The sequence below is a fragment of the Crocodylus siamensis genome, chromosome 1 (assembly GCF_052110815.1).
Source record: "Crocodylus siamensis isolate JL-2025a chromosome 1, ASM5211081v1, whole genome shotgun sequence".
NCBI lineage: Eukaryota > Metazoa > Chordata > Crocodylia > Crocodylidae > Crocodylus > Crocodylus siamensis.
Genome location: NC_143395.1, coordinates 426,966,866 through 426,983,591, shown reverse-complemented (window position 1 = coordinate 426,983,591; position 16,726 = coordinate 426,966,866). Strand labels below are relative to the sequence as shown.

The 16,726-nt window shown below is 66.6% G+C and overlaps 1 protein-coding gene across 10 annotated transcripts in view; it reads right to left on the bottom strand.

Annotated features, from left to right (window-relative positions):
• Positions 1-16,726, bottom strand: part of DNMT3A (DNA methyltransferase 3 alpha) — a 75,045-nt gene that overhangs the window by 15,149 nt on the left and 43,170 nt on the right. For 8 of the 10 annotated variants that reach the window (XM_090031203.1, XM_090031205.1, XM_090031204.1 and 5 more), the window contains 8 exons: positions 6,275-6,487; positions 6,019-6,177; positions 5,825-5,932; positions 4,916-5,072; positions 4,417-4,566; positions 992-1,036; positions 324-403; positions 10-122 (listed from right to left, as the gene is read on the bottom strand). In XM_090031203.1, the coding sequence (XP_089887329.1) occupies positions 10-122; positions 324-403; positions 992-1,036; positions 4,417-4,566; positions 4,916-5,072; positions 5,825-5,932; positions 6,019-6,177; positions 6,275-6,487 (1,025 nt within the window). Of the gene's footprint in view, positions 1-9; positions 123-323; positions 404-991; positions 1,037-4,416; positions 4,567-4,915; positions 5,073-5,824; positions 5,933-6,018; positions 6,178-6,274; positions 6,488-7,597; positions 7,819-7,929; positions 8,083-16,726 lie in introns of those variants that run through there. The other 2 variants (XM_090031209.1, XM_090031210.1) reach the window with 2 other exon arrangements.

Below are 16,726 nucleotides of genomic sequence, written 5' to 3'. Positions count from 1 at the left end.
GGCACCCACCTGCAGCAGTTGTTGTTCCCGCACATGAGCACCTCGCGCCCGCCGCAGCAGATGGTGCAGTAGGACTGGTAGCCATCGTCGTCGTACTGGTACGCGCACTCCAGAAAGCAGTTCTGGGGGGGACACGTGGGGCGTGAGCTGCCAGCCCCTGGCTCCCCTGCTCCCGTCTCCCTGGGCAGCCTGGTCGCGGGGCACCTGCCTCGCAGGCCAGGAGGAACTGGAGGGGGCAGCTCCATCTGGGTGGGAAGTAGAGGGTCTTGGCCCCGGGGGACACAGGGGGTCTGAGGCAGGGCCCAGCGCCGCACAGCCCCTACCTTGCAGTTTTGGCACATTCCTCCGATGAAGAGCGGGTGCTCCAGGGTGACGTTGAGGCTCCCGCAGGAGATGCAGATATCTGGGCGAGGAGAGGTGCAGGGGTGGGCAGGTTGCACTGGGTGCTGTCCCTGTGCCCTCCCACCATCTCCCAGCACCAGCTATCACTGCACCCCGCAGCCTGGCCCCTCACGCTGGGGTCCGGTCATCAGCCTGGCCATGGCTATACTGGAGTCTCATCCCGGCTGGGGGCTGTGGGGGTCCCGTCCTACCTATTCCTTCCCAGGATGCGCTGCCCAGATGCTGCAGCCCGGGCTGGTCCCCTCCCTGCTTCCACCCCCAATCCAGGGCCATGTGGGCCCGACTGGGCCTGATCTGCCCTCTGCGCGGGTGCAAACAGGCCATGCTCACACCAGGCGGTGCGAGCCATCGCTGCCATCCCTACACCATCCCAGCTGCCCACAGCCCCAGGAAAGCAGCTGAGGAGGAGTTCAGGGGGCGTCTAGGCCCCAGCCAGGGCTGGGGCTCTACCCATCCCCTTCCCACTGCTGCCAGCAGGACCCCAGGGGTGGGGAGGCAGCCCCTGCTGGGAGCTGCACCATCCCACCCAGCCCCCGCGGCCCTGGGGCAAGAGGGGTCTGCCGCCTCCACTGTCCGGTGCACGACTCACCTTCAATGTTCCTGCACTTCTGCCGCACATCGTACACGAGCCGCTCTGGGGAGGGAAGGCAGCAGTCAGCGGGGTAGGGGGCACCTGGGGCTGGGGCCCACGGAGCTGGGCAGTGTGTGGGGGGAATGGCCCAGCCCAGAAAGGGTCAGCTGGAACCAGAACCAGCGCAGGAGAGAGGCCTCATGCTTGCTGGCCAGAGAGTAGATGCCAAGGGCGGAGAGGGTGCTCAGCGCCAGGGAGTGGGGCTGCAGGGCCGGGCAGGGGTCCCACATGGAGCCCAGGCTCTGCTGGTGCTCCTGGCATGGGCATCGGGGCTGGTCTTGCCAGGCTCAGGCCACTGCCTCTGGGGCCCTTCTGGCACCACCCTACGGATGCTCAAGCACCACCAGCACCCAGTGCTGCCCCCAAATGAAAGGGGAGCAGGAAGGCACCACCAAAATCATAAAAACTCAGGCTGGAAGACACCTCAGGAGGTCACATCTAGTCCAAACCCTGCTCCAAGCAGGACCAGCCCCAACCCCAGCCACATCATCCCAGACAAGGCTTTGTCCACCAGGGTGTTAAACCAAGGATGGAGACTCCACCACCTCTCTGGGGAGCCTGTCCCAGTGCATCACCACCCTCCAAAGTCAAGACTGGCAATGAGACACTTGAAAATTGTCACACCATTACTTATTTAGGAGTCAAACTGGACCACCTATGGCCAGCATCTGGAAGTGGTCCAGGGCAAGGTTCACAGAACCATAGGATCACAGCAGTCGGGTCGAAGGGACCTTGTAGATCTTCAAGCCCGACCCCCCGCCTGGGCGGGAGAAAAAGACTGGACTCAAATGAGTCCAGCCAGGTAGTCATCAAGCCTCTTCTTAAAGCCCCCCAGGGTAGGAGCCAGCACCACTTCCCTAGGAAGTTGGTTCCAGCTCCTAGCCGCCCTGACCGTGAAGTTGTTCTTGCGGATGTCTGATCTAAACCTCCTCTCTAATAACTTGTGTCCATTGTTCCTTGTCATGCCAGGGGGCACTAAGGGAAACAGCCTTGCCCCTAAACCCTTCTGGTCCCCCCTAGTGAGTTTATAGACAGTCACCAGGTCCCCCCTCAGCCTTCTCTTGTGAAGGTTGAACAGGTTTAGGTCCCGCAGTCTCTCACTGCAGGGTCTGCACTGTAGTCCCCGGATCATGCGAATGGCCTCCTTTGGACCCTCTCCATGCTGTCCACATCCCTCCTGAAGTGGGGCGCACAGAACTGGACGCAGGACTCCAGCTGTGGCCTGACCAGTGTCACATAGAGGGGGAGGATCACCTCCTTGGCCCTGCTAGAGATGCACCTGCGGATGCACAACAAGGTCTGGTTAGCCCTGCTGTGACCTCGCATTGTTGGCTCGTGTTCATCTTCGAGTCTGTAATGACTCCAAGATCCCTTTCTGCCTCTGTGCTCTCAAGAAGGGAGTTTCCCATCTTATAAGTGTGCTGCTGGTTACTACTGCCCACGTGCAGCACCCTGCACTTGTCAGTATTGAAACGCATCTTGTTTATGTCAGCCCACCCCTGCAACTTATCCAGGTCTTGCTGCAGTCTTTCCCTCTCTACTAGTGTGCTCACCTCACCCCAAATTTTGGTATCATCAGTGAATTTAAACAGGTTGCATTTCACCCCATCGTCCAAATCGCTGATGAAGAGATTGAACAGCGCGGGCCCAAGGACCGAGCCCTGGGGGACTCCGCTGTCCACTTCCCCCCAGATAGAATATGACCCGTCCACCGCCACCCTCTGAGTGCGGCCCTTCAGCCAATCTGCAATCCATCTGACTGTGTAGGCATCAGTGCCACAGGTTCACAGCAGACGAGCTCTAATCCACTGCCCTGCTGGGGTGCAACACTTTGCACCTCTGCTTGGGCACGTGCACGTGCTCCTGCCAAGCACTGTGCGGCTGTCTGGGGTTGGGGCATGCACACCAGCGGCTTCCAGCTTAAAAGCATCATGAGGACCATCGCCGGATGCCTTATGCCAACCCCAGCTGACTGCTTCCCAGTTCTCTCAGGCACCACCCCTCTGGCACCTGGGGGTAAGCTGCTACCCTGGCCCTAGCCCCCAAAGCCCCAAATCCAGACCATTCGTTGCACTCCAGCCTAGCTGCCATAAGCCAGAAAACCAATAACTGCCTCAAGTCTCTGAACCCGTTCTTCACTCAGGCCAATAAGCTCATCGAATCTGCAAATGGCTCGTCACCCACAGCCTGCGGAGCAGGCAACATGCTGCACGACAGCCGCGGCTCCAGACCTTCATCCCCAACCCCAGCTTCTGCCCCTCAGGATGGCAGCTGCCCTGTGGGGCCTGGACGGCTCCTAACGGTCTCAGAGCGGGCAAGCATGAACTCCTGGGGCCTCTCCAGCGACGCTGGCTGCAGCTGCGGTGCTCAAGCTCAGGCGGCCAACCACATCACCTACGAATGCCTGCGTGGCCCTCCTTCGGGTGCCCACGGTTTTACGGACATTGACCGTTCTGCCTGTCGCTGGTTTTCTGGCCCTCACGCTTCCAACGTGAGTGTGGCGACACTCACTTCATCATCACCATCACTACCCTCGTGGTGAGAAAGTCCTAATATTCAACCTCAACTCTCCTTGCTGCAGCTTGAGCCCATTGCTCCTTGTCCTGTATCCTCCCCCACTGAAACCAGTCCAACGCCATCCTCTTTGCAGCCCCCCTGCAGGGAGGTGAAGGCTGCTGTTCCATCCCCCTCGGTCTGCTCTTCTGCAGACTCAATCAGCCCCAGCTCCCTCAGCCTCTCCTTATCAGTCCTGTCCCCCAGCCCCACAACCATTTTCACTGCCCTCCACTGGATTCTCTCCAATGTGCTCTCCCCCCAAAAATATGTGGACACAACTGGACACAGGACTCCAGATGTGGCCTCCCCAGTGCAGAACAGGGGGGAAGAATCGCTGCCACTGCTCCTACCAGTGCAGCCCAGGATGCCGGTTGCCTTCCTGGCACCAAGAACGCAGTGCTGGCTCCTGTCCAGCTTCTTGCCCATTGTAGCCCCCAGGTCACCGTACAGCACACTGCCAGTAGTATCAGGGACACGACCCCCTCAACTAAGACAACAGAAGGCTCTGGCCGGCAGTGGAGCGGACACTCAGGACCCCCCTGCCATCCCGGCTCCCTTTGCTGGGGCTTTGGTGGCTGGGCTGCCCCACTCCAGAGGCAGCGTCCTGTCCAGGAGGAGCCTGGAATCGGAAACCGGACCCCGCTGGAGAGAGCATCCTCTTGGGGCCTGGGGAGCATGGGCCAGACTGGGTGGCGGAGCCTGGGACCCTCCCACAGGCCAGGTTTCCCCGCGTCCCCAGCGCCAGCACGCGGCAGGGCCCGGTAACAGCAGCAGTGGTGCCCCAGCCCCGGCACTGTGCCCAGCCGCCTCCCCCACCTGGCAGGTACCTCGGGTGCGCTCATCAATGATCTCCTTGACCTTGGGCTTCTCCGTTGTGCTTTTCCGGGGTTTTTTGGCGGGCGGAGGGGGGGCGTAGGCAGCGGCTTCTGGCTCCACCCACATCTCTGTGTAAACTTCTTTGTAGGGGTTGCGCTCCTCTGCACCGGGAGAAAAGGGGCCCATGAGCGAGGGTCGCAGGGGGCCTCAGCCTGCCCTCCCCACCCCACCGAGGCCGGGTGCTCCCAGAGACCGACCCCGAGGGGCTTGTCCGCAGCCATGAGGCAGGTTATGGCAGCCCCGGGGGTGCTGCTTGGCTGGACCTGTGGTGCCAACGCCCCCGCGCGCTGCCCCGGGCCGGGCTCAGAGCCTGCAGGGAAAGGCGCAGAAGCCCAGACACCCTCCGCGGAGACGCGGGACGCAGGAGTGCGTGAACACCCGGGGGGAGACACTGAGCCATGCGCCAGCCCATGCCGCGCCCCAGATCCGCCTGCCCCCGGAAGCACCTACCTTCCGGCGGCTCCAGGCCCTTGGGCCCCGACGGCTGGAAGCCCCCCAGAGCCCACTCGATCATCTGCTTGTTCTGGATTTCCACCGCCTTGGACGTGTCTGTCTCGTCGTTCTCAGGGCACGCCGGGAAGATCTTCCCTGCCCGGGTGCTGGCCACCTGCAGGGACAGCTCCAGCCGGTCACCTGTTGTGCCCCAGACCCCGGCTGCGGCCCTCTGCCTCCCACGTCCCCTGCCGCCAGGACCCCCTGCACAGCCTGTGGGGCCACGCGGTCTCCGGCACTGCCCTGAGGTGGGGGAGACACGGCTGGGGGGCCTAGGAGTCAGGCACAGGGGGCAGCTCACTCCCTTGGGAGGCAGGTAACAGGCCCGGCTCCGGGTCCTGGAGCCGTGGGGCTGGCAGGGAGCCCCATGGGTCACATCTAGTCCAAGCCCAGCCTGAGGTAGGATCAGCTCTGTCCAAACCAGCCCAGACCAACCTCGTGTCCGACTGGAGCAAAGCTACGGTCACCCCTGACAGCCCCAGGCATTGCCCCTGCCCTTGGGAAAACGGGGGCCATGGCTGCCAACGTCCTGCTGCTGCAAAGGGGGTTCATATACTCATGAGGCCGTGCCCCTGCTGCAGAGGAAGGAAGACCCCCCAGTGCGACCAGCCTGAGCAGGGGGGAAACCCCTCCCTGCCCCAGTGCAGTGCGGGGCTGAGCCGGAGCACAGGGGCAAGACCCTCCCGCCAGGTCCCAGCAGGAGCACCGGCACCGCCCCGCCCCAGCCTCATGCCCCGCTCCCTGGCAGCTCTGGTGCCCACGGCTCCAGCCCACCCCAAACAGGCCATGCCCCAGGGACGCCAAGTGGGTTGTCCAGGGCTCAGGGGACACGCGTGTACAGCACAGCAGGCCCCGGCCCCCGCTCACCTGCAGGACCTCGTAGATGGCTTTGCGGTACATGGGCTGCTTGTTGTAGGTGGCCTGATGGAAGGCGCTGGAGAAGGAGCTGAGGGGCAGGAGCTTCTCCACGCAGACCTGCGGGGACCAGAGCAGGTGTGAGATCCGGAGGGTCTGGCCCCGGGGCAGCCCCCGGCCCCATCTCCCCCCCGCCCTGCACTTACCACCGAGAACTTGCCATCTCCGAACCACATGACCCAGCGGGTGCCCTCGGCCGCACGGCTGCGCCCCGTCATCCACCAGGACACGATGCGCCCGGGCCACCACGAGAAGCCGCGCAGCTTGCCCCACACCAGCTCGCCGATGCCGAAGCCGCGGCCGTCCTGCCGGCCCGCGGGAGAGAGCGCGGTCAGGGCTGGGGGGCAGTCTGGGAGGGCCGTGCCCGGGCTCCCCCACCCTGCCGGGACCCGCGGCGCTCACCTCGTACTCTGGCTCATCGTCGGCCGACTTGGACGTGCTCTTGTCCACGGCGTCGGCCACCACTGGCTCAGGCGTGGTGGCCACGTTGGGCGAGGCGGGGTCGGTGGGCTGCTGCGAGGCGGGCGGGCTGGCCTCCTCCTCTTTCTGGGGCTCTGCCCGGGGCGTCTCCTCCACCACGTTCATCACGGCGATGACTTTGGCCTTCTTCTCGGCCTGCGGGGAGAGGAGCCGCCGGGCGTCAGTGCCGCCCACCCGGACGCCCCGGGCTCTGCCCCCCGGAGCTGCCCCGACCGCGTCACCAGCCCGGCCCTGCCAGGGCTCAGGCTGGAGCAGCCCATCTGTCCATCCACCCTCCGCTCGCTCTCGCCCCGCTCCGCGCAGCGCCGGGGCAGGGCGCGGGTGGACGGGGACGGCTAAAGCACTGACACCCTTGGCGGGGACGAGGGGCAGCCCGGAAAGCCGCGCAAGAGCCACGCAACCAGGTGCTGCACAGGACGTCAGGCCCACGCCCTGCAGCGGTGGGGCGCGGGCAGCCCCCCGGTCCAAAGCTGATCGCACCTCGATGCACTGGGGCACGGGCCAGTTGCCCCAGCGCCCAAACAGCAGAAGCCGTGGCTCCCGCACTGGCTTGGGTGTGCTGCGGGGAGACAAGCCACTGCCCACGGCCCCAGGCGCTCCTTGGAGAGGTCTGTCCCCAAACCGGGCTGGTGCGGGCCTCTGCCCCCGAGCTGCACGCTGGCCAGACAGCTCTAGCACCGCGCTTGCAGCTCCCAGCCCGCCGTGGTGAGGGGGGCCTGGCTGCCAAGCCGCCATCGGCCCCAGGAGCCGTGCCCAGCCTCATTAGGCAGCGCCCTGGAAAAAGGCGGAGTACCCGCTGTCCCGGCGCAGGGTCCTCAGCCAGCTCTGCCCCCGCTCCCAGACCGGCCCCCCACTCAGAGTGGGCCGCAGCAGGGGTGGAGCGGGGCGTGCGGCGCAGGCAGAGCAGGGCCCAGCACCCACGTGGGTGCCCGGCCCCAGGCCCCGGAGGAGACTGGACAGAAGACAGGCGACCGCGCAGGCACTCGGGCTGGGCTGGGCTGGGGCACTCCAGCCCCAAACCTGCGGCCGGCGGAGGTGGGCGCCTGCACCCGGACCCCGCGCGCCCGGGGAGGGAGCGGAGGCCCCAGGTCCCGGCCCCAGAGCAGGGATGCTCGGACTGGTGTGACGCGGGGGCTGCGCCCCAAGTTTTCGGGGCTGGAAGCTGCGGGCCGGCTGCGCCCCCAGCTCTGCCGACCGGCGGAAACGCGGGGCCCCGCGCCTGCAGGCCCCGGCCCTTCCCCGCACCAACTCTGCCGCCGGCTCCAAGTTGGTGGAGCTCCGCGCGCCGCCCGAGGTGGCGGCACGGCGCGGCGCGGCGCTCGCGGCCCGGGGCAGCGCGGGCCCGGCCGAGCGGTTCTTTGTCTGGGAACTCCGCGCACGTGACCGCGGCGGGGCCGCTGGTTGGCTGCGCGGCGCGGCGCGGAGCGGTGCGGTGCGGAGCGGTGCGGGGCTGCCCCGGCCCCGGCCCCGGCCCCGGCCCCGCTCCCGCCAGCGGCTGCGTGCGGGCGTGCGCGTGCGCCCGGGCCCGGGCCCGTCCCGCCGCGCGCGCGCTCCAGCCCGCGCCGCCCGCCGCTTACCTGCGCCGTGCCCCGTGCAGCCCCGCGGTGCGGCTCGCAGCTGCGGGCACGGGCGCTCGTGCCAGGCAGCCCCGGGCTTTGCTCCACCCCCCGCCCCCGGCGCGGGGTCCGGAGCCAGGGGGGCAAGCGCCGCCTTTTGTCTGCCGGCTCCCCCGGGGCGCGCGGCGGCGGGGCGGCTTTGTGTTGCAGAGCGCGGGACAAAAGCCGGGAAGGCCCCGGGCCCCTGGAAACGAGCCTGCGTTTAGGGGAAAACAAAGGTCTCCTGCACCCCCCCGCACCTGGCTCCCGCCCCAGGCCAGGACGGGCCTGAATGGGAATGACCCCCCTTCGCAGACAGCCCCGAGCCCACGGCACACCTCGGGCCAGCTGCGCCACTGGTGCAACCGCACGACGGCACGAACAACTGCGGCCAGGCGCCACACCGGCGGGGCCGGGGCCCTGCGCTCAGCAGAGAGACCAGTAACGGGGTGATCGGAGACGGCGGGGTGCCAGGCCCCTCGCGGGGTCGCATCCAGTCCAGCCCTGCTCCAAGCAGGACCAGCCACAGCTACGTCATCCCAGCCAGGGCTTTGTCTACCCCAGTCTTCAGAAATGTCCAAGGATGGAGACTCCACCACCGCTCTGGGGAGCCGGCTCCAGGGCTTCACCACCCTCCTGGGGGGAGAGTCCTCCCTAATACCCAGCCTCAACTCCCCTTGCTGCAGCCTGAGCCCATTGCTCCTTGTCCTGTCGTCTGCCCCCACCGAGACCAGCCCAGCTCCATCCTCTGTGCAGCCCCCCTGCAGCGAGGTGAAGGCTGCTATCAAATCTCCCTCGGCCTTCTCTTCTGCAGACTAAATTGGCCCAGCTCCCTCAGCCTCTCCTCACCAGTCCTGTCCCCCAGCCCCCCAGCCATCTTCACTGCTGCCCGCTGGACTCCCTCCACTGTGTCCACATCCCTTCTGTCATGGGGGGGCACAGCTGGACACAGGACTCCAGATGTGGCCTCCCCAGGGCTGAACAGAGGGAGGAATCACTGCCCTCCGTCTCCTGCTACCGCTGCAGCCCAGGACGCCGGTCGCCTTCTTGGCACAAGGGTGCACTGCTGGCTCCTGTCCAGCTCCTTGTCCCCTCTCCCGCCCCCCGGTCACAGTAAGGCACGCTGCCAATACTATCGGGGACACGACCCCCAACTAAGACAACAGAAGGCAACTCTCGGCCTGGCTCCGCGCGCCCGACAAAACCAGGCGCAGCTGCTTCGCGAAGCCTTGGAGCAACCCGGGCATCAGTGACGGGAGCAGAGGAACTCGCTGCGCTGGGAGGCGCGGGTCCTGGCGCGACCGTGCGGAGGCGGGAGCGGCACCGGGGGACACGTGAACACCACAAAAAGTGGGACGAGACAGAGTCTCACCTCAAGCCACCCAACACCCTGTCCACCCGGGTACAAGCTCCCCCGCAACACATGGACTAAACGAAACAGGACTCACTCTAGAGACACCGACATGTGAGTGTGGCAACGCACCACAGACGGCCGACCACCTCCTCGTGTGTGCAACATACCCATCCACCCCGGAGGACCTGGCAAGTGCGAATGACAGAGCAGTTGTGAGGCTCTGGTGCATTAACGATGCGTGGGGTGGGGATGAAGTAAAGAAAAGAAGTCTTGGCCACGCTGCGGCAGGGGAGGACTGGCCGGTCATCCACGGTGGCGACAAACCGGGATGGAGAAGTTTGGCCAAGGCTGGTTCAAAAGGAGCTGGGAGCATCGACTGCTCTGCCCAGCTCCCCGCCACGGCGTGCTCCCGGGGCACGGAGGTGCCTGGGGGCGGGTGGCGAGAGCGGGAACACCTGGCTCCCCGCGCTCCTCCCCCAGGCACCAAACGCGCCTCTCGCGTCCCGGTCTGGTCACGTGAGTGCAGCGCAGCCAGGGAAGCTGGCCCAGGCAGGATCAGCCCTGTCCAAACCCCCCAGACACATCCTGGCCCCGCGCAGACACGGCCCATTGCCCAGGGACACCGGAGCCCCGGCCCTGTCTGGTTACGTGCACCCCTGGAGGAGCAAACCCCCGTGACCCTCATGCCAGGTCGGCCCACCCTGGCCACGTGGCTCAGCCAGCAAGGGGGGCTCACCCTATCTGGCACCAGCACCGAACCCCAACTGCAGCCAAGCAATACCAGCAGCCCCCTGGCCCCAGGAGGGTGGAGCCACTGGCGAGATGTAGCCCTGGCACCACGAGGACCCAGCCTCCAAGGCCAGCTGGGGCAAGGGCACGTGGCAGGGACCCCCCAAGGGGGCTGGAGATCGGGGTCACCCCGGGCCTGGGAGGGAGCAGAGGGGGAGGCTGCGGGCAGGCCCTGGCTGAACGAACCCAGCACCCCCCGCCAGACCAGAGCATCATGCACTCCCAGGTATTCGGGTCTCCACGGGGCTTGTGATCCCACCTGTAACAGCCCCAACCCCCCCGGGGCTGCATCCCATCCTCCCGGACCCCTTTATGCAGCTCCATTTGGGCGCTTCCAATCCCAGCCACAGAGGTAACCCTCAAGGCACTGAGCGCAAGCCCGCAGCATGAGGTCTGCCTGAGCCTGCAGGCAGCGCAAAAATGGTGTCCAGCCATGAAAGCCCCTGCATCAGTTCCCAGGCTGTGGACCCCAGCTCTGATCCGAGCGTCTGCAAGCAGGACGAGGCACATGGGCTAACGAGGAAAGAGCACAATCACCCGAGGTCAGACCGCCCCGTCCCACTGCAAGCTGACTGTGCTGGCCATGCGGGATACTGCTCCCGTGGCAGACCGGCGTGGTCAGAACAACAGCCCACGCTTGCTCTGGCCACACCAGGAACAAGGATTTGCCTCAGACCTCGTCCACTGCATTAGCAGGTGGCTCTTAAAACTCAACTGAAAAACCGACCCAGCAAAACAGGTCTTGGGGGACGGTTCAAGCCAGGGACCTCGACCAGCCCTGCCTGCCCTGGAGTGACGACGGCTGCAGGGACGCGAGGATGAGGGGTCACCCACGTAGCAGAGGGATCAAGCTGAGAGCGAGAAGGGGGAACAGGACGCCATGGCGGGTCCCCGCCCCTGCCAGACATGCCTGGAACTGACGGCGCACGATTCCCGTGGCGGGGCACTGGGGCGCACAGATCTGGGAGGGCAGCTCCATGGACTCTGCTACCGATACCCTCTGCATCCCTGGGGAAGTCACTTTGCCTCTGGCTGCTGACAGGGAGGTCCCCGGACAGACAGTGGGGAAAGGGGCAGGGGTGGAGGAGGCTGCGGGGTTGTGGCGGGAGCAGGTTCCCTCACTGCGCCATACCCCAGGCCCTGGAAGGCTAACCAGGGCCAGCTGCATTTCTGCCCCTAGCACCTGCGGGGGCTGTGGGGTGAAGAGGGAGCCCACCCGGCCCTGCCCCTGCCAGCTGCCCAGAGCCCCAGCCCTGCTCCAGGTAAAGCCAGGGATGGGGTCTGCACTTGAGAGACCCCGTGTCCCTGCTGCAGAAGAAAGAAAACCCCCCCAGTCCAGACCTGTCTGGCCGGGAGGAAATCCCTTCCTGCCCCTGTGCAGCATTGGTCTGAGCCTGAAGAGCAAGACCCTCCAGCCAGGATCCTCAGCGCACGGAGCTGCCCACGCCGTCAGCACACGGGGGTGTTTGAGACGCCGAGTTGTAGGGTCCCGGCACCAGAGATCTTGGCTGTGCCTCTGCGACAAGCAGTGCCGGTTCAACCCTAGGTACATTTTTAACCGGACATAGGCAAGCGGGTGCAAAGCCCTGCCTGGGCCTGGCACTGATTCAGAGCCCAGGCAAGCAGCTGACTCCCTCAGGGGTGTTACATGACCAGCAGAAGCCGTCTGCGTTGGAGATGAAGACCCAGCACAGCCTCTGGAAGCGAGGGGTGCTCCCTGATATGCTGCACAGACGGTCCCCTGGGCTGTGGCTGCTGTGCCCTGCACCGGGGTGGCAAGGGGCACCGGTGCAGCAACAGTGGTCGGGGGAGCCCGGCTGCACCAGGGCACTCCCCAACCCCGGCCTGAGCAAAGGGACCTTGCTCCGCTCCACCCCTGCCCCAGGCCTGGTGCTTAGGAGACAGGGAGGGGTAAGCGACGCCTTTTGTCTGCCTGGCTCCTCCAGGACATTGACCCTGTAAGGAGCTGCTTTGTGTTGCAGAGCACAGGGACAAAAGGCTGGAAGGGTCCCCGGCCCCTGGAAATGAGCCTGTGTTTAGGGGAAGACAATAGGCTCCTGCAGACCTGGGGCTGGGGGTCAGGCAGGGTTCAGGCAGCGACCAGAGCCATGCTGGGAGCAGGGCACAGGGGTGTCGGGGTCGCCCGGCTGCCCTTGCTGCCGTCCCGAACCCAGGAGCGAACACAAAGTTCGGGGGTCCCTGCGTCTCACCTCCCCCAAGCACCAGACCGGCCTCTCCGCGAGAACCCCCGACCTGCCCCAGGGACGGGCAGGACGAGGGCCTGCCCAATCTCCGGCGGCTAGAGCCAAGAAGCGAGCGAAGGCGCTGCAGGCCCCTGCCACAAAGAAAGCCCTGGAAACAGCCCCGAGCGCACGTGCAGCCCGGGACCCGCTGCAGCAGGATGGTCCCCGCATGGGGAAGCACCGGGACCGACGTGACACGCTCCCGTCTGCAGGGCAACGCAGAGGACCCAGCCCGAGGGGCTCCAGCTCACCAAGGACGGCACCCGGATCCCGCGTGCTGCCAGCCCCCTCCACTGCGGGAGAACACGCGTGGCAAAAGTACCACGCTACCCAGCAAACGCTAGCACAAGGGGCCTGCTGGGCCCTCCGGAGGTCCCCTGAAGGCAGGATCAGCCCCGCTGGTGGCAGCAGGAGCACTGGCACAGCCCAGTCCCCATCCCCAGCCTGGGCTGCAGCACCCAGCACCCTGTGGTCCATGAGCTACAACCACTGGGACACACTGGGAGGGAAATGCATGGCCCGGGATGGCCAGCCTCCGCCCTGCGGCAAACCTGCAAACCCAGGACATCTCAGCCGAGCAGAGCATCACGGGGGAGCCTGCCCGGGGAATGGAGAGAGCAGCAGGGGAGTAGTGGCCACGTGCGGCTGGACACAGGCTTTCCCTAGGATGACAAACCTGCCTGGCAAGTCCACACCGGGACAAGGCCAACACCGTAGTCTGGTGCCGAAGCACCGAGATCGGGGGAGGCTTTGGGCAGCCAGCAACAGGGCAGAGGCACAGGGAGCCCGAGACCCTCTGCCCAGAGCCCCTTCCCCTCCTGCGTGCACGACCCAGCAGGATGCGGCCAAGGCAGCTGGGCCGGGGGGAGGCGAGAGGGCCGGGCTCAGGGTCTGAAGGGGCGGCTGCATCTCACCGGTACCAAACAAGCATTGCCAAGGAAGGGGGAACAGAGCCAGCGGCTGCCCAGGCTCCAGCTCGGCGAGCAGGCGGGGCAGGGAGGACGAGAGAAGACGGCGGTCACCAGTTGCTTCCACCCTGACACCAGGAGTCTGGGTAACGACCGAAACAACTCTCACTACACGGAGGCAATTAACTGGCAGTGGCCTAGAGGGGCCTGGCACTGCTGGCACGGCTCAGTCCCTGGTCAGTCCTCAGGCGGAGAGCCGCGGGGCAGGCCAGGAGCTGTGGGGTCACATCCAGTCCCAGCCCTGCCTGAGGCAAGATCAGCCCTGTCCAAATCCTGTCCGACCTTGGAGCCGCATGACAGTCCCCCCGACAGCCCCAGACATTGCCTCCACCTGCCCCCGGGATGCAGGGGGGCCGCGGCCACCAGTCCTGTTGCTGCCGGGGGGGTCGTGGGTGCTGCAGAGAGCCCAGGCTGTGCCCCCGCTGCAGAGGAAAGCAAGCCCCCCCAGTGTGTACCAGTCTGAGCAGGAGGGAAATCCCTGCCTGCCCCCGTGCAGCGCAGGGCTGAACCTGAGTGCAGGGGCGAGACCCTCCCGCCGGGACCCCGCGGGGTTGGTGCCAGCTCTCAAATCCTCTGAGCGCCGCGGGTAAACCCGCCAGCCCCAGCAGGGCTCACACGGGAGTCACTGGCCAGCTAGTCCCTGGATGAGCCCATGGCTGGAGGGGTCTCGAGGCCACAGGCAGAGCGAGCTGGACGGCTGGCTCCATCCAGACAACACGCATTTTAACACAAGCCCATGCAAGCCTCCCATGGCAGCCAGGACAGACGCCCGAGGGGGCACCAGCAGCTCTCCTCCTTGTGTCGGGGGGTTTAATGCTCCCGCCAAGGCGCTGGGTCCCGGCTGCAGCCCAGGTGGGGCTGGGCCTGGGCTGGGCCAATGCTCCTGCTGCACCAACCCGGCAGGGTCCTGGTGGAGGGTCTCGCCCCCCCGCTGCACTGGGGCAGGAAGGGATTTCCCCCCTCCTCAGACTGGTGTGCACTGGGGGGCTTTGCTTTCCTCTGCTGTGGGGGCACGACCTCAGCTTGAGGTCTTTTGAGTGTATCTTAACCTGCTTTGCAGCAGCAGGACGTTGGTGGCTGCAGCCCCCTGTGCCCGGGGGTGACGCCTGGGTCTGCGTCAGGAGTGACGGTGTCGTGTAGTTCCATGGCAGGACACGGGGGTTTGTCTGGGCTGGTTTGGACGGGGCTGATCCTGCCTCTGCCAGGGGTTGGACTGGATGCGACTCTGCAGCCCCGCGGCTCTAGGACTCACGCATCCCACAGGAAACCCCTGCCCTGCCCCTTCCCCACAGACCGGCGGAGCCAGGCAGGAACAGGCCCGGCTTGGAGCAGCCTCAGGCCACTGGTGAGGTCCCCTGGTCCTGGGGCGGGTGCTGCCATCTGGGTCATGGCAGCCCTGTGCCCAAGGCTGCCATGAAGCCTGCACAGGACGGGGACTGCCAGGCCCTGCCTGTCTCAGCCTAGGCGACCGGGATCTGCATCACCGCGGGCTGGGGGCCCTGCTTGCAGCAAGCATCCACCCCAACCCTCCTGGGCTGCCGTTCCCAGGCTGGGACCGTCTCTCCGGACCCTTCCCGGGCACTGCTGCAGGGACCTGCCTCTGCTCTGGGCCTGGCACTGCCGACCTCCCCACTGCACCGAGCCCAGCACAAGCCAGTTGTCCTCGTGTCCAGCCATCCGCAGCCGGCCCTGCCTCCCTGCAGCATCCAGGACTCGTGCATGTGCAGCTCTCACCAGGGCGCAGGGGCTCCCCAGCTACTCGGGGTAACCCCGCTGCCCTCCAAGGGCCGCATGGCTGCACGGGAGCGGGTGTGGCGCAAGGACCCGGATCTCACCCCGCTGCCCAGCCTTGTGCCCACAGCCCTGCGGCAAGGGCAGGGGCTGCAGACCCCAGTCACAGGCGGTCACGGCCTCTCCCTTCTCGCCCCCCCCGCACGGACGAGGCAGCGTGGCCTGCTCCCCGCTTACAGGGTGCCAAGGTCGAAGTGGCAGAGCCCCGGTCTCAAGCCAAACCCGCAGGGGATGCATCTCTCGCCTCCCTCCCCGAGCCAAGCGCAGCCCGGACTGGAGCCTGGCCTGAGGGCAAGCGCAGGGTCCGAGCTTCAGGGACCTCGGGAGGTCACATCCAGCCCAGCAGGACCATCCCCGACTGAACCATCCCAGCAAGGGTCTGTCCGGCCTGCTCTTGGACACTTGCAAGGATGGACAGCCCACAACTCTGGCCAGCCTGTTCCAATGTCTCCTCCTCATCTCCAGCCTCAGTTTCCCCTGCTGCTGCCAAAGGCTGTGGCTCCCAGGCCCGTCCTCTGCGGCCACTGAGAAAAGCCCCTCTCCATCCCATCTGTCACCGCCCTTCAGGGACTTGCAGACCGAAATCGCACCACCTCGGGCTTCTCCTTCCGACTAGACCGCTCTAGGCCCGTCTCCTCCAGCCTTTCTACGACTTCAGCCCCTTGCAGAGCGAGCTTCCAGCTGCAAGCCTGGATCAGAGGCCGGGGTTAGACTCGGGGCCCCTCGAACTTCCCAGCTTCCCCGCACGGTGCAGGAGGGCAGGCCCCCCGGGCGCGGCCTGCTCTCCACGCCGGGGCTGCGCAGCGCATCGCCCCCGATGCCCCGGGCGCGAGCACGGCGCGGGGCAGCAGAGGCGTTGAGCGCGCAGGTGCCCCCGGGGCCGCGTGTCCCAGCCCTGCCGGGCGGGGGCAGTTCCCGTGGGGCACGAGCCGGGCCGCCCTCTGCTCCGTGCAACCGGCTCGCTTGCCACCTAGCGGCCACGGGCTGCCCTAGCGCCGCCGCAGCCGGACCGAGGCGTGACTGGCGCCGTCCCGGGGTCTGGGAGGGGAGACCCCGCGCCCCGCCGGGACGATCGCCGGTCCAGGCCCAGCCGCCAAGCGCCACGCAGAAGGCGAGAGAGGAGCTGAGGCCCTCGTGCCTCCAAGGCCCAGCGTCAGCCCTACGGGGAGCCCGGGCAACGGGGCTCCTGCGAGGACCGCTGCCCCCCGGCAAACTCGCTCTCTGGAAGCCCTCCCCAACCCGGTCCTGGGGGCCGGCAGGAAGAGCCGGGGGAGCCCTTGCCATGGTCTGCCCATCCAGACCTGTCCCTCGTTTCCCCGCGTGGCAGCCCCCGGCCCGAGGGGTGCACGGAGCCCAGGCTGGCCGCGGGCCCGAGAAGGGTTTCCTGCCTGTTGCTCACGACTGAGCAGGGTCAGTGGCCCCGTGTGGGGAGCCGGGCCCCGCCGCAGCACCCCCGCCCGGCTGCAGAGCGGAGGGGGCCGGGCCGGCCGCCCGGTGCCCCCCTCGCTCGAGCCAGCCAGTGCCCAGTGCGGCCCTGCGCTCGGGCCTATAAATAGCCACCCGGTCTGCAGCCCCGAGCCGCGGAGGGGGCTTGTTGCCAGGGAGACACAGCTGACAGCGAGCGATGGCGGCAG